The sequence below is a fragment of the Zonotrichia albicollis genome, chromosome 5, assembly GCF_047830755.1.
Source record: "Zonotrichia albicollis isolate bZonAlb1 chromosome 5, bZonAlb1.hap1, whole genome shotgun sequence".
In the NCBI taxonomy this organism is placed as follows: Eukaryota; Metazoa; Chordata; class Aves; order Passeriformes; family Passerellidae; genus Zonotrichia; species Zonotrichia albicollis.
In genome coordinates this window covers 37,757,304-37,772,037 of record NC_133823.1, presented here as the reverse complement: position 1 = coordinate 37,772,037, position 14,734 = coordinate 37,757,304, and the positions used below count along the sequence as shown (strand labels likewise).

Genomic DNA, 14,734 nt, shown 5'->3' with positions numbered 1-14,734 from the left:
ACTTTATATTAAACTCTGGCCCATTTAAGGACAAAATAATCCCTCATATTGTTTTAGTTACAGTATCTTTTACTTCATGAAACATTCAAATATATGCATATATGCATTTATGGGCACTGTTTATGTTTGATACAGACCCTCTCTTTATCTTCATGGCCACATTGCTGCTGTCACTCCACATGCAATCTGCCTCCCCAACACAAAACCAAAACAGCAGGGAGCTGATCTTGCCATGTAGAAACAGGCACTGGAAACAAACCTCTGGAGAGGAACAAGCCTGTCACCAAGCCCTGCAGTTACTGAAAGCATCCTTCAGTGACAGGGTTCCTCCTGGCTCGGCCACGATGCAAAGGGGTTTGGATGGTGCATCCTCCAGGAAGAAAATGGTCTGACACAGCACAAACAAGATACATCAAGGGTAGCAGCAAAGGTTAGGGTTTTATCACCCTCGTCTGTGATACCAAGGCCATTATAGCACTTGAAGAATGAGAGTTTTCTTCCAGAAACCTTATTCCTGAGCCAGCTGCTGATGGAGGTTCCCACTTGGGCAAACACTGCCTCTGCCTTGGCAAACTGCAGCACAAGGGGCTGTTTTGAGACCACCCCTCAATTATTAAATCTGATGTGTTGGCTCAAAAGAAGAAGACAAAATCCACTTTTCTTTTACAATGTATTCTTTTAGAGTGAGTGCTGTAAAGCATTAGTGGTTTCACATTTCATAAAACCATGTAATGCTCTTGTTTTGAGGAAAGGCAAACTAGCAGCTGCACAAGGGCCACATAAAAAACAACTCTGGATGAGTAATCATGAGTTTCTGCCTATGGGCTATCCAGCATGAAACTTGCTTCAGACTGATGCTTCTCTTCTCTTCTTCAGAAGAGCTTTTCCAAGCTCCTCTGATCAGTATCCCACAGATGAAGTTGCTCAGTCCAGTGTTTTGGCTGCTTGGAAGTGCTGACTTGCTTCCAGGGCACTTTTGAGTCTCGCCTTTTGGCTGATGGCAACAATGTTGTGCCACCCACAGAGAGTTTTCTAAGGAAAATATCTCACACTGACTGGGGTATGAGCAGCATTTACCTTTCAGTTTCTTTGGCTTCAGATGTGCTTCAAGTGTCATCAGCAGGAAAACCCTTAATGGCTCATGCAATGTATCTCTAACTACAATTCAATACTACTCCAGTCCAGCCAGGGTGGACACAGTTTGAGATGCTCCCTTAAAGCATGTCGTAAATCTCTGCCTGCAGTACTGGAAATATTCCAGTTTTTCCCAAGACTCTGCTGCCTCTGGTGCAACCATTTCCAGCTTGTGGAGGAAACTGCAGCTGTGGGGAAGTATAACAAAATAAGTCAAACTCCAAACAAGCAAAGCAAACAAGCTCTTAACCTTATTTCTTGGAAAAAAGATATCCATTTCAAATGTTTCTTGCACCTGCAAAATGCACTAGCAGTGGTGTTGTATCCTGAACGAGCAGTCCTGATGAAAGAAAAATAGCTTCTTTGTTGTGACCTGGTGTGCTTGTGACAGCCATTCAGGAGATGATTTACAGCTCTGTGCTGGAAGCTGGACAGCCACACTCAGTGCTCACATGGTTGCTCTCCATCGTTTCCAAACTTCCTTGAAAGAGCTAAGCACTTTGCCACCTATTTTCTCTTTCAAAAAAAACTCCAATGAGGTTTTGCACGTGTTGGCTATGCCAAGGAAAATAAGTCCTTATTGGGAACTGGAGGCAGAGGGCCATTGGCCCTGGAGGTTATTACAGGGTGTCCAGTTCCAGGAGCTGAGAGCGCTGCAGGAAATCTCAGCCGTTTCTTGCTGCCATGCTGGGGATTAACACATCTGCATAATGTCAGGAGGAAAAACACAGAAAATATGAGCCACATGCTATTAAAACAGACTGAGCAAAGAGCTTGGTTGGCATCAGGCTGCTCCAGTGGGCTGGGGCTGGAGGAGCCACCCATGCTCTCCATCTCGGGCCTCCAGCTGCCCCTGCTCTGCCCATGTGGCCTCGGCCATGCTTTTCCTCCTCTCTGCACGGGAGGTGGCCAGGGACATGCCAAACAGCATGCAGCCCAGAACCACAGTGCTGGTCAGCCCTGGCCTGTGGCAAACAAGAAGCCATTTTTTCAAATAGGTTTTCACTCAAAAAGCATGGTGGGGTAGGGGGCTGACTACTTCTGACACAGTATGTCAGAGGAAACAGTTGTGGCCTCCAGCACTCACAGGCACAGCACAGGGCTCCCTGGAAACAAGGTGAAAATGAACTGGGAACATGAACTACTTTGCCATGGCTTTCTGTGGTGCCCTCCTAAAGTGGCAGTGAGAGCACGTCATTTTGTCAAGATGCATGTGCCGTTTTTGTGGGCTACTTGTTTTGGTGATAAAAGAGGAAGGATGACAAGGATGGCAAGTTTTTACTGGTTATCCTGAGCAGGGGAAAGGGCACATTTTCACCTGCTTCTCTGTCAGTGGTCAGCGTGGTGCCTTCCAGCCCATCCCACTCCTCCCTGCCCTGCGTCAGCCTCAGGTATAGCTACAGGGAACAGTATGGGGAAACAAGAGCCTGAAGTGATTTGGCTTCATGACAACCTTCCTTGCCCCCTGAACAGGTGATAGATCAGGCAGCTGATGTTGGAGGACTACCAGAAGAAAAGCACCTCTCAGAAAGAATGCAAAGCGCTGTGACTTCTGGCATCCCCTGGGATGATGGTTGCCCAAGAAGAAGTAAGCCTTCCTACTGTTTATTTCTCTTCGCTTCAGGTAATCAGAGCTTTGTTTAGCTTCTTCTCCAAGAAAACCATAAAACTACCTACACTTGAACTTCTCTGAGTCATTCCAGCTGAAGGGAGTGCTCAAGGGCAGCCCAGTCACTCAGGCACAAGGGGCAACATTGTGCATGTACAAACAGTGTGCATGCTTCTCTCATGCTGCCCCTTGGCTTGTTTGCCAGTGTCCAGATGGGCTCATCTGGGCTAGAGGAAAAGCTGTGCCACAGAGGATGTGTAACACAGCAGGACAAGCAGGATCCCCTTGGCTGGAGGCAGGGAGGTCTCTCCACACACAGGAGATGGCCCCTGGAGTCATTTACAAAAGAAGGAGAAAAGGAAAGGGGGGGAGAGTGGAAATCTTTAGGTTTTCAGCTTCTCCTGGCAGCATGAACTGTTGCTTTCTAGAAATGGTGATAGTGATTGATAACACATTGACTTCAGGATGTCCATACAAAGATAAAAGCATTTTTACATAGCACTAAACAGGAGCCTCCACACTGGGGGCATATTTCAGGGAAAAGAAAGGTATGATTTCACTCAAGTCTATGATAAGGGCCTTGACAGAGAGCAGAAGAATGTCAAATGACAGACTGTCTTCACTACTGGAACTGAAAGATGTGAATAGAAATCTCAGTACTGCAGAGAAGTGGAGTAACACAAAGCCACAAAGTCAAGGTAACAGAAATAGGATGCAGATGTGGCATAGTGAATTCAGAGCAGACTAAACACCCCATCTGCAACATTCAGATCCCACTGAAATTCTGCTGAAGTCTGCTTGGACTTGCAGTGAGAGATAATGAGGACAGAAATCAAGGGAATTTGTCTCAGACAGAGACTTCTGAGTACTCAGATGGAAAAATCAGATCAGATACCCCAGCACTGAGGGCTGCTCCAGCTCCCGTCCTCAGATCAAAGATTCCTGCCATCACTGAGACCAGCTCCAGCCATAAGTAATATATTAGGATTTCCCAACCTAGCCCACAGCTGGTGAGAGAAAGTAAAGCTGATCCTGATGCCCAGATATGACCCTGCCTTCCTGGAGAGAAGGACGTCATCCATGGTGCTTGGGCAGGGATGGGACTTTGCCTGTAAGAAAATCTGATGCAGACAAGGCTTTGCTTGAGAAGTTGCAGCTTGTTGATGGAGAAACACCCAAAGCTGGGGAACAGATATCATGAGGCTATTTCTTTACCCAGAGCAGCAGCTGGATTGTAAAACAGCTGTCTCTTCTCTTGGGAGCAAACTCCCCAGGGGTGACTCAGCACTCAGCAACATGAGAACCAGACACTTGTAGTTTCTGAACAATGGGCAAAATTGAGACTTTAATTTGTGTCCTCCAGGTAAGGATTTCAACCTCCAGCATAGCCTTACTAATGAATAAGACACAGCAATGAAAAGCCAGGACTGGTGAGATCAAAAATAGGAAAGCCAAGATGGACAATTTGCCGTGGCACCCAAAAAAGTGAGGGCAGCTGTAGGCAGCAAACTCTCTGCAGCACAGGGCATGTTTGCTGCAGGCAGCCTGTCAGAGACCAGTCTTTGGCACCTCATTATAAATATTCTCAGGGTAGCTTAAATAACTACTGCCAGAATAAAGGCCTGTTTCTTTGTTAGATCATGATGCAAGCCCAACTCCCTCAGTTCTTAAGCACTAATGTCAAAAGTTAAAGCTGAACTCCCTGTAACCTCTGGGCTATAAAGGATGCCAAATGACAAATATTTTTAGAGTTTTAAAATGACATTTTATGTTAGATCTGGATAGTTTACTTTGTAGATATACTAAGTTCAAGCCAATGTTTTAAGTCTCTTTGTGCTCCGTGTAGAAATCTAGCAGAAAGATCAAACACAGAAATTTTTTTGTTCTTGGAAAGTGGGCACTGGAATACTTATTTGCCAGATATTTTAACCTCTCAAATTACCCCTCATTTAATGGGAAAATCTGAAACTCAAATACTTCGCTGAATAGGTCTACATTTGACTAGCACTAGATGGCTGTAAGATTGTGCAAGATTGTTGTATTTAATCTCATACTTTCATCTTTTAAGGCTGATGCTCCAGCAAGAGCATAAACTGGCAGGAACTGCTGTGCAAGGCACTGGTGGACGTGCAGAATACCCTGTTCTTTTCTTGGAGGAGCCACTGGCATGTGAATGGATGTGTTGAGTTTGAGTGCCAGGAACACATTAGTGTCACTGCACAGCAGGATTAGTGACACCTACTTTATTTGGCTGATCATAGTTTTGTATTTTTATACTAAATAAACAAAATAATCTTGATCTACCTGCTTAGCTTGCCAAGTGTTCATCCCCACTCACACTATGACATGTAGACACCAGCTTCTAGAACAGCAGTAACCTTCACCACAGTCCCCCCTGTATGAGAAATGACCACACAGCATAGATGAAGTAGAACATACAGTATCCAGGTGCTTAGGAGTGACTATCTGGTTTTGCTGTCTAGCAAACTTAACTTCTCCGATTTCAACAGAGAAATGCATTGCACAAGATTTCCTCAATGAGATAAAACCTCCTGGTTTTATCTCCTGTGTTACAGAACACCAATGTTCAGACAAGCACAGTCTTGGGCTAATTAAGCAGTACTGTTGCAGAGTAGTTAAAAATGCAGAGTGTTTGTAACACTACTGTTGCAGAGTGAGTTAGAAATGTTGGGGAAATAGTGGTGGTGGAGATGGGTTGATATCCAAGCAAAACTCAAATTCTTTGGAAGGGCTGAAGACTAGTTTCAGTCCAAGAAAATGACACCCTCCCCTTGAGCTGGACAGTGCTGTGCTCAGGCTGCCACACCATGGGCTGAGGGAGGAGGTGGTTCTGTGTCACATGCAGCCGTCTGGTGGTGCAGGCTTCCCAGGGGTTTTTGACCTGAGCTCCTACATACCTTTCAGTGACAGAGGTTCCCTGTGTAGTGTGTTTAAACCCGCTGGTGAACTGTTTATTTCTCTTAATTGCCTTCACGACCACTAGGTAGTAATTCATAACCGTCTGTGGCTCTGCAGGGTTCAGGTCAAAACTGTTATTCCAGCCCACATTGGCTGTATGAAACATGCTTTTCCTTAGGGGCCTCTTTTGGGAGCTCCTTTGAAGTGATATTTGCATCCTCTCCTTCCCACCTCAGGTGTGCAGAAGTGCAGCCTCTCCTGCTGGGCAGCACTTGGCTGATGTAGGGGCTGACAGCAGGCAAGTGTTGGAGACACATCCCCCCTGCTGCTGGCCCCAGAACCCTTCTCTTCTCTTCTTGGCTATGACTGTGCACTGCAGCAGTTCAGATATCTGTGTAAAGTGGGCAAGAGTGAGCTGCAGTTAGTGCCCAAGTGAAATCATTGAGAGAAGGTGCTCTTGGAGCTCTGGGTAGTGATCATACAACACTGGGTTAAGAGAGGTGCTAAGCAAAACACTTGAAAGGTTCTCCCAGTGATTAAATACTCCTGTTCACCCTCTGTAAGAACACAAAGCTCAAGGATGGCTGGAGTGTGTGCTGATTGTGTTTACCAGCCCTGGGTGCCCTTTTTTCCTGTGAATCTGTCCCACCTAAGCTTTTAGCAGTCAGGTTTTCCAGGCAAAAGGCCTTGCACACCCCAGCAGGGCTATGGTGCCAAGAGCCACTCTCTTTGTCCATTCTAGTTACACTTAATGAAAGCACAGCCTGTTCCCCAAGGACACCATTGTCAGGGAACACGCACAGAGCAGTGCTGACAATGATGTACCAAGACCATGCAGCTCCTTGCAAGGAAACTGGGAGCCATTGAGGGATCTCCACTAATTCATTAAATTTCTTCATGCCCAAGAAGGAGATCTTCATCTTCAACTAGGAAAGTTATTGATATGACCTGTGACTGTTGTAGTGAAGGACAGAGTAAGAGATTTGGACCGGTGCTCTCTAAATGTCACAATTGCCTGAATTGGGGCACTTCAAAGAACACTAAACAGCCCCTGGCTGTCAGTCAGGGTGGTCTCTGTCCTACTTTGATGTACTCCTTGTTCAGCATGTGAAAGTTTTCAGTAAGGCAAGCCTCATATCAGATAGTTAAGTCTTTGCCTCAAGAAATAGGGAAAGATCCCTGCTTTTCTCCAGGAAAGCTGGAGTTTCTGGCTTTGAAATGCTCTGTAGCTAACAAGTGTGTGCCTTTATCATATATACCTGTACATGGCTGACAGCAAGAGCAAACCACTTCTTATGTCTTGAATTCCTCGTGGATGAACTACTGCATACCACAAGATCACAGAAATAACTGACTTGACATAAAGTATCATCCAGGAAGAGCTGAAGGGACAGCAGATGCCTTGCCTAATGCACACCTCCATGCAGAAGCATTTGTGAGAATGCACAGGGCAGGAAAGCAAAGAAAGGGACACTAAACCCCTGCAGACCAAGACCTCTACCAAGGTAAGCCCTTCTGTCAGCTCAGAAGCTGATACACGTACTGCCAGAGGTTTTCTGTGGAAGGCAGCAGTGGGCCTAGTACCACTTGTGACTATTTTATCTTGGGCTTGGTGGGGAGAAGAGGAAGAAGAATCTTAGACTAGCAGGATCAAAACTTCAGACTGGCACAAACCCTCTTCTTCAAAGAAAAGCAAGCAGCTCAAGGCTTATATGTCTGGATATGGCCTGCATTCTTCTCTAATGACAGAAAAGAAACAACCAACCTAGTTGGGCTGTATTGGCCAAAGTGTTGGACTACTGCTGTGTGCAAAGGAGAACAGGAACTGAAAAGGAACTTCAAGCTGGCAATTAGTCATGTTATTGTTTCTCTTCTTTCTTTCAGAAGAGAAAGAAGGACAAGTTTTCCTCTTAGATTTTCTAGTTCATTGGGGAAAAGGGAAATTATGTTTTATTTTAGCAGCTGTTGTTCTTGCATGTGCTCCTGGACCTAAGAGCACGGATAGAGTTGCCCTGCCAGGAAGGCTGTTGTGTCTGACAAGGCAGATTGAGCTATTGGTGTCAGCCCAAAGAATTTTCTTTCATTTCTATTGTTATGTTTGTGATTTCTGTAGGACTAGGGAAAAAAAATTATAGATTCAAGGACACTGGAGGCAGTTTCTGCCAAGAGGATTTCTTGAACAATCTAAGTGGCTGAGGATCTCTTCTCAAATAATTTTGGATCAATGGGGTATCTCCTCATGTTCAATTTGGGTTGAGGGATTTTCTTTCCTTTATGCATGCTTCTTCCTAAACCCTGTCTAACAGCTAACTAGCAAGGACTGTTGTCCCTAGACACCAGCTCAGGCTCTGTTAGCTTTTGTAAGAGCATTTGTATCAAAATATTGTTGTGCTGGAGTCTCCACGGCCATCTGGGGCTTTGTGCAGACAGGGTGCTTACAAATGAATGTGAACCAAAGCAAATCAACATTGCTTGGCATGAATGAAATGTATTGCTAGGATCTGTCTCTGCCAAGCTAGAGACTGTTTGGCTCCAGTCCCACTCTTCAGGGGGATTGTCTGTCAAAACACAAGTTGGTATTATACAGCATCATGGTTACATGGCTCGCTAGCCCTTTAACCCCTCTCAGGCCTTACTCTTATTTGTTGAGTGGAAACCTGTAAATTCCAATTCTAAAGGCAGACTTTGAGCTCTGGTACCTTGCTCCAACTGTTGCTCATGCCACTGTCAGCTCAGATAGAGTTTTCTCTTAAGGGGCTGTTAAATAAAAGATTGCAACCCTTTTGAAAGGAAGGCATTATTTCATAATGCCTTAAAATGTTAACAAGACATATTTTGTACCATCTCATGATGGAAGCCTGGCTTCTTGGTCTCACCACCTCAAAAACCTGGTCATCCTTTCAAGGTGAGAGTCCATCTGAGACACTTTACTGTCTCTCCTTTATTATCCCATTCCTTCATGGGCAGCAGCTGCTGTTGTTGCTGAGCCCTGCTGCTAAGCCCAGAGGCCACACATCAGAGGCCAAGCCAAGACATCAATGTGAATGACCTCGTGGATCTGCCAAGAGGTGCATAATAATATTTCCCTTCCCATTTCTGGACATGTTTCTTAGTTCATTCAACATATGTATGGACACAATAAATTACCACAGTGGCTTGGCCAAGACATGACACTACAGGTGGCTCCAAGACCATAACATCCAGTTTTTGCTATAGTGAAAATCCACAGTGAGCACTAGTAGAAGTGCTGTATCTGAACACAAGTTCTGCAGGGCAACCTCCCATCCTGGAAGCCCAACCAGGGGCAGCAGAAGAAGGATGTGCACATTCCCCTCAGGAGGTGGATGAGGTGGCAGATCCTTGGCAGTGACCCCGTGGGGTCTGGAGCTGGCTGAGAAGAGCGGTGACTCTCCACAGGTGTGCCAGGCAGCACGTGCCATCCCTCAGGCAGGCAGCTGCCCAGAGCAGTGCCCAGGCTGTCACGTCTCCAGCAGCCTGGTGCAGCTGCAGCTCGTCCCTGGGGGCAGGGCAGGGGCAGCCTTGCACAGGCTGGGACGCTGGCCGAGCATGGACCAACCGCGCGGTCACGCAGCCTTTCCCTTGCACGCAGGATTGGTGTGGGCTCCTTCCACATCCAGGCTCGAGCATGCCCATGTCTGCTCAGGGGACCAGGACCTTTCATCATCCCAGAGACCACGGTCCAGATTGCCCTCTCATGGACAGGAAGCTTTATGGATGCCCCCCAGGGCTCAGCTGTCTCTGACACAAGGTGTGGCACAGCTGTGTGACCCCAGGCTGGTTTTTGCTGAGGAAACTGCTGCTGCACTGTGAGAAAATAAATAAGCTACAGCCAAGAAGATAAAAAAGTCAAAACATAGAACTAAAGTTGTCAAGATGATGATAGCTAGCAATGCAAGGCTTCCAAAGTAAATGTGATGTGAAGAGGGATAAAGCCCCGAATAGCTAGGTCCTTATGTTGCTTTGAAGATCTCTGAGCTGGAGCTTAGAAATGCCCCAAGTTCTTGCCTCAGGTTTAACTGATGTGAGGGTGTCTCCCAAGTGCTGGACTCCAAGATGGGAATAGAAAAAGGGACACATGAAAAAAAAAGCGGGGGAAAAAGTGGCAGGGCATATGACACAGAGGGAAACGTCGACAAAGTGTGCATTTAGTCTGCTGATGGGGAGGAAGCATGAGGAATTCTACTGAAAAGGTGAACAAAAGCACTGGTAGCTGAAGGGCCTGTGCAGTTCTGCTGGGCTGCACTCATACTCCATCCTCTTCCACCTTCCTGGAATGACTACCTCCTACAGAAAGTTCCAGCACCCCTTCCCTGACAGGGCATCTTTTTTCTGGAGCTGGAAGCCCTGTGGGAGGAAGGCATGAACAGAACATCCCCAGCCATGTCCTGGCAGCAGTGACCTGCAGGCAGCAGCTTTGGCTCATGGGCACCAGCACCCAGTAGAACATTGTGCAAAAGGCAGGCCAGGACATGAGGAGGGTTTGCAAGGGGCTAAATAAGTGTTTGGGGCAAATGGGGCTGAAAGCTGTCTTGCTGAGCTTACACCAGCCCAGTACTTGGCAAGAGGTAACTGGATGTGCTGGATGTGCAACGGGGAGATTTGTAAGGAGCAAGGAGAAGTTCAGATGCCCACATTGGGGTGGTGGCCAGCTATTGCAACCTTCCCCCAGTGGAAACATCTGCAAAGGGCATTTCCCACAGTTATACAATGTTAGCAATGCTATGAAATGCTTTTATTTGGGAAAAATAAATAAAGTAAAGAAAGTAAAGTGTAGTTATGGTGTGCAACAGGTGCTGGCATTGCATTAAAGGTATAGTTAGGTTTTTGTGAAGGAGAGGCACCTGGTGGTGACTCGTGACTGAAATGTGAGCACTTTTTCATTTTTAATATGAAATTAGGCACCATCCAGCACTGAATATCTAAATAATATCTACAGCCAGAAAATACATGTATCAATTATTATCTAGCTGAAGCTAGATTTCTCTGCTGGTATATGAGGAGCAGGGCAGCACAGAGGAAACCGAGAGGACAGGGACCTTTGCAGGGACTTGCATCCAGGTAGAGGAGAGCCTGCTCAGCTGGAGCTCTGCGGTACCGCCATGCCATCAACTCACACATAACTGCACTTCCCAGCTGGGAGATGCTTTGTCTTAACCTCGCCCTGAGTTCTATCAGAAGCCACAGCCGGAGAGAAGCGAAGAAAGCCGGCGTTCGCGCTGCTGGGGATGTGAGGCTGTGTTCCAAAGGCTGCAGCCCCTCTCCGCGAGCCCCCGGCTCGGCGCGGGGCTGGGCTGGGCGGTGAGCGGGCTGCGCTCCGAGCCGTGCCGAGCCGAGCCGTGCCGAGCCGAGCCGGCGGCGGGAGCGCGCCGGGCCCCTCCTGGCCGGGGCTGGAGGGCAGCGCGCCCCCACCGCCTCGGGAGCGTCTGAGAGGGCTCCGGTTACTTTTATGCTGGGTGTTCCCCATCGACGCGAAGCACTTTTTCCTGCAGCTGGGCAGGACCAAGCTCTTCCCTCAGCTCGAGGTTAATCATCTGCCTGCAATTAACCAGTGACCTCCCACGCCCGGCGGGCAGCGCTGTAGCTTTAACGCGGGCGCTGGAGCGGAGGGGGCAGCAGCGGCAGGGCCGGCCCGGAGCCGCTCAGATCCCTCAGATCCCTCAGCCTGCCATGGAGAGCCGCAGCCTCCTCGCCGCCCTCCTGGCCGCTGCCCTCGCCGCCCTCCTGCCGCTTCCCGCCGCCTCCTCGGGCCACCGCAAGCTCCTGGTGTTCCTGCTCGACGGCTTTCGCTTCGACTACATTGATGACAGCGAGCTGGAGGGTCTGCCGGGCTTTCGGGACATTGTGAACATGGGGGTGAAGGTGGATTACATGACCCCAGACTTCCCCAGCCTCTCTTACCCAAATTACTACACACTGATGACGGGTGAGTACCTGTATCTCTGTGCTGGGATGCTCCTCAGAGCTGCCAGCTCCCCGTGCCAAGGTGGAAGGCGGCTCCCGGTGACTTTTTCTTCCAAAGAAGATATAAAACTAACCCAAGTCATGCTTTTAGCTGAGAGTTTAAAAGCACTGTGGCATTACCGCCCAGAATTGTTTCTCTGAAATGTGTTCCAAATTTGGAAATGCCACCTGGCATTAATTAAGTTCCTTTGTGCTCATGCAAGGTGTAGCTGGGTTCCTACCTGCTGCCACCTCAGTATCATGGCCAGCTCACCTGGAGCAAGCACCAAGGGGGATACTGCATATATATAGAGAGAGAGAGAGAGAACATAGAAACAACTGGGACTGCATGGGAAATGAATACAGAGACTGCTCAGGGGCTTTAATAAAAATGCATGTGAACCGAGTGTGGCTGCACTAAGAACTTATTTTCAGTCAGCAGGTCTGTTTTGGCAAGTTCAGCATTAAATTTCTTTTTAAACTTAGTATATTTTCTGTTTTCTTAACTTTGCTACAAGTCCTCATATCTGTAATAATTCAAAATAGCCAAATGGAAAAACAGTCAGGATTTTTGCTTTTCCTCCCCTGCATTTTCTCAGAATGTCCAGGGGAGGCTTTCAGAAAATTGAGAGGACAGTCATAGTTTTCATTATGCTGATTTTCTTTTAATCTTATGTGGAAGACACATGATTACAGGGACACTAGGAAGGTGCAGAGAGTAGAGCTGGGCCAATTCCTTCAGAGACAGACACCAAGAAAGCAAAAGTTGAATAATAAAACAACAGAACAGGTTTTGTTTTGTTTTGTTTGTTGTTTTTTTTTTTTTTCTGGAGTTTCTGCTTGGATTTTTCTCTAGAGTTAATAAATAAGCAGGAGTTTCCAACCAATGAGGAGGTGTAAGAAAATCTATCCTCTCCTAAGATATGTGGCATCTTCCGCTATTCTTGGAACAATGCAGTGCCCAGTGATTCGCATACAGCTTGCTGGGAAAGCAAATAGATGCCATTGTAAGACAAAAATCTGACATCAGTTGTGCCCAGCTTGTTTTGAAACTGCTTAACTCCTTCTTCCCTCTCTCTCAAGAGAAACCCTTTTCTCTTGCTCATCTCTGATCTGATCAGAGAAGAGTATAAAACCATCACAGGGTTGGGTTTGATTCTTTTTTCATTATTTGGTGCAAATACATGAATGCAGAATAAATGTTGTGAAAGAAAACAGAGGTGTTCCACTCCAGGCCATGTTCTTTAGGTGTACATAGGCATACCCACCTAACACTTCACAGGTGCAAAAAAAATTTGGATGGAGCTGTTAAAGAGAGAAGTGAGTGACATTTCACTCCTAACCACATTTAGTCATCACTCCTATTAAGTATATATATAAAATGAAGTCTATTATTATCAGCCTTTTGAAGAGTTTTGAAAACCTCCTGCTTTGTACTTAGAAAGAAGAGTTTTGTTTTCAGAGATGAAGCACCACTCCTGGACTTTTAATATTTTTAGTAGAGTCCTGCACCTCAGTCTGAAGCAATAAGATAGTCTGTGAAATAAAACTCACTCTTATTGCAAGTCTCCCAGACTTTATGATAGAGATATCAATGCAAATAAAATTTAATTGGAAATAGCAATTCACCTCCCTAACACATGAGTCACAGTAGTATTAAGTAGGTCAGGAACCAATTGAGGACTAAGTTTAGGTGAGGAACATTGCCCAGAGGAAGATGCGAGTCTGCCTTTTGGCCCTTGGGGTGTTAGTTACCCCCATGACTATGTCTTGGTACGACAGCAGGGTAACTCCCATAGCTGCACTGTTCTTACCCTTTGGGGCCATGGTGCCATTTCCACTGAGATTTTATGGGATGGTGGGGTTAGCAGTGCAGAGCACATGGCAGATGTAGTGTTAAGCTGTGTTCAGACTACATACATTATACAGGTTTAAGAGAAAATTCAGCATGGCAGGGGGACACAAGCATCATGCCACAGTGACCTGCTTAGGGAATGACAAGCTGCAGTTTCCCTGGTGCTGCTGTATGGGCATGGGGAAGCTTCATCACATCTCGCCAGCCATGCAGTCCCTCTGCTGCAGGCAGACACAACTGTAACTGCTTTTATTTCTGTTTATGGCTAGGATGTCTGGGAGTTAAATGCTGCCATAATTTCTTCTGAGAAATCAGGAACAAATTATTCTTCATGTCTTGTCCTACACTGCTGCTTCAGGAGCTGCTAAGAAAGTCACATTTTAACTTCCAAAACATTGTATTTTTCTTCATAGTATATTGGAGTCTTTCAAATCAGTTAAAGAAATTGCACATTCCCACCCCTGGCTTGTTCATGATATCCCATTTTGGGTTTTCTGTTTATTTTTTGTTTTGATAAATACTCCTGCCCCTTCTTTCTCTGCTCATTCACAAGGCCTTATGGCTCCACGTCCATTCAGGAGCACTCATGGCTGCCAGGTCTTGGATAACACGTGCATACAAGTGTTGTAGTTTGTGTGTATCTGATTTTTCTCTGTTCATTCTTGTGAGCAAGGCCTTTCCTTTCTGCCTACTGCCTTCCACCCCACATCCATGCAACCTTCAGGACTCCAGAGCACTTGAGTTGTTACCAAATATGAGAAGTTCTGCCTCGTTTCTGTGGCTTTGGAGGAGGACAGTGGACTCTGCCCCTCAGATAGCATCACTGTTGGAGCTGGTCAGTCTCCTCAGACATGAACTCAGCTCCTCATCCTGCCCAGACCTGCAGGCAGAGGTGTGGAGATCAGCAGCATCGGCCCCAGCACTTCTCAGTGCAGATGCCAAGCAGATGAAACCATAACTGTTGACCAGAAGCCACATATCTAAAAGCAACTAACTAACTTATGCTAATGAGAGCCCCACTGCTTTCTGCTGAGGGGAGTTGCTGGGTGAAGCACTGACATAGCAGGACAAGCAGGGTCCAGCCTGGTGAAATTTTGGAAGGAAAACATGGGAGGGATGTGGCTTGCTTGTGGTCATGCAGTGCTGCAGGGCTATGGCAGAGTTCTTCATGGGTCCTCCTCCTGCTGCTATTAACCTGTGAGAAGATACTTGCTGGAGCATCCCTAAGACACACAGAAAGCCCCAGCCCAGAGGTC

The 14,734-nt window shown here is 46.7% G+C and overlaps 1 protein-coding gene across 1 annotated transcript in view; it reads left to right on the top strand.

The window, feature by feature from the left end:
- Positions 1–10,805: 10,805 nt before the first annotated feature.
- The window catches only part of ENPP6 (ectonucleotide pyrophosphatase/phosphodiesterase 6), a 31,502-nt gene continuing 27,573 nt past the window's right edge, over positions 10,806–14,734 (top strand). The window contains exon 1 of the mRNA XM_014264897.3: positions 10,806–11,606. Within this exon, the coding sequence (XP_014120372.1) occupies positions 11,351–11,606 (256 nt within the window). The 5' untranslated portion in view covers positions 10,806–11,350. The remainder of the gene's footprint in view (positions 11,607–14,734) is intronic.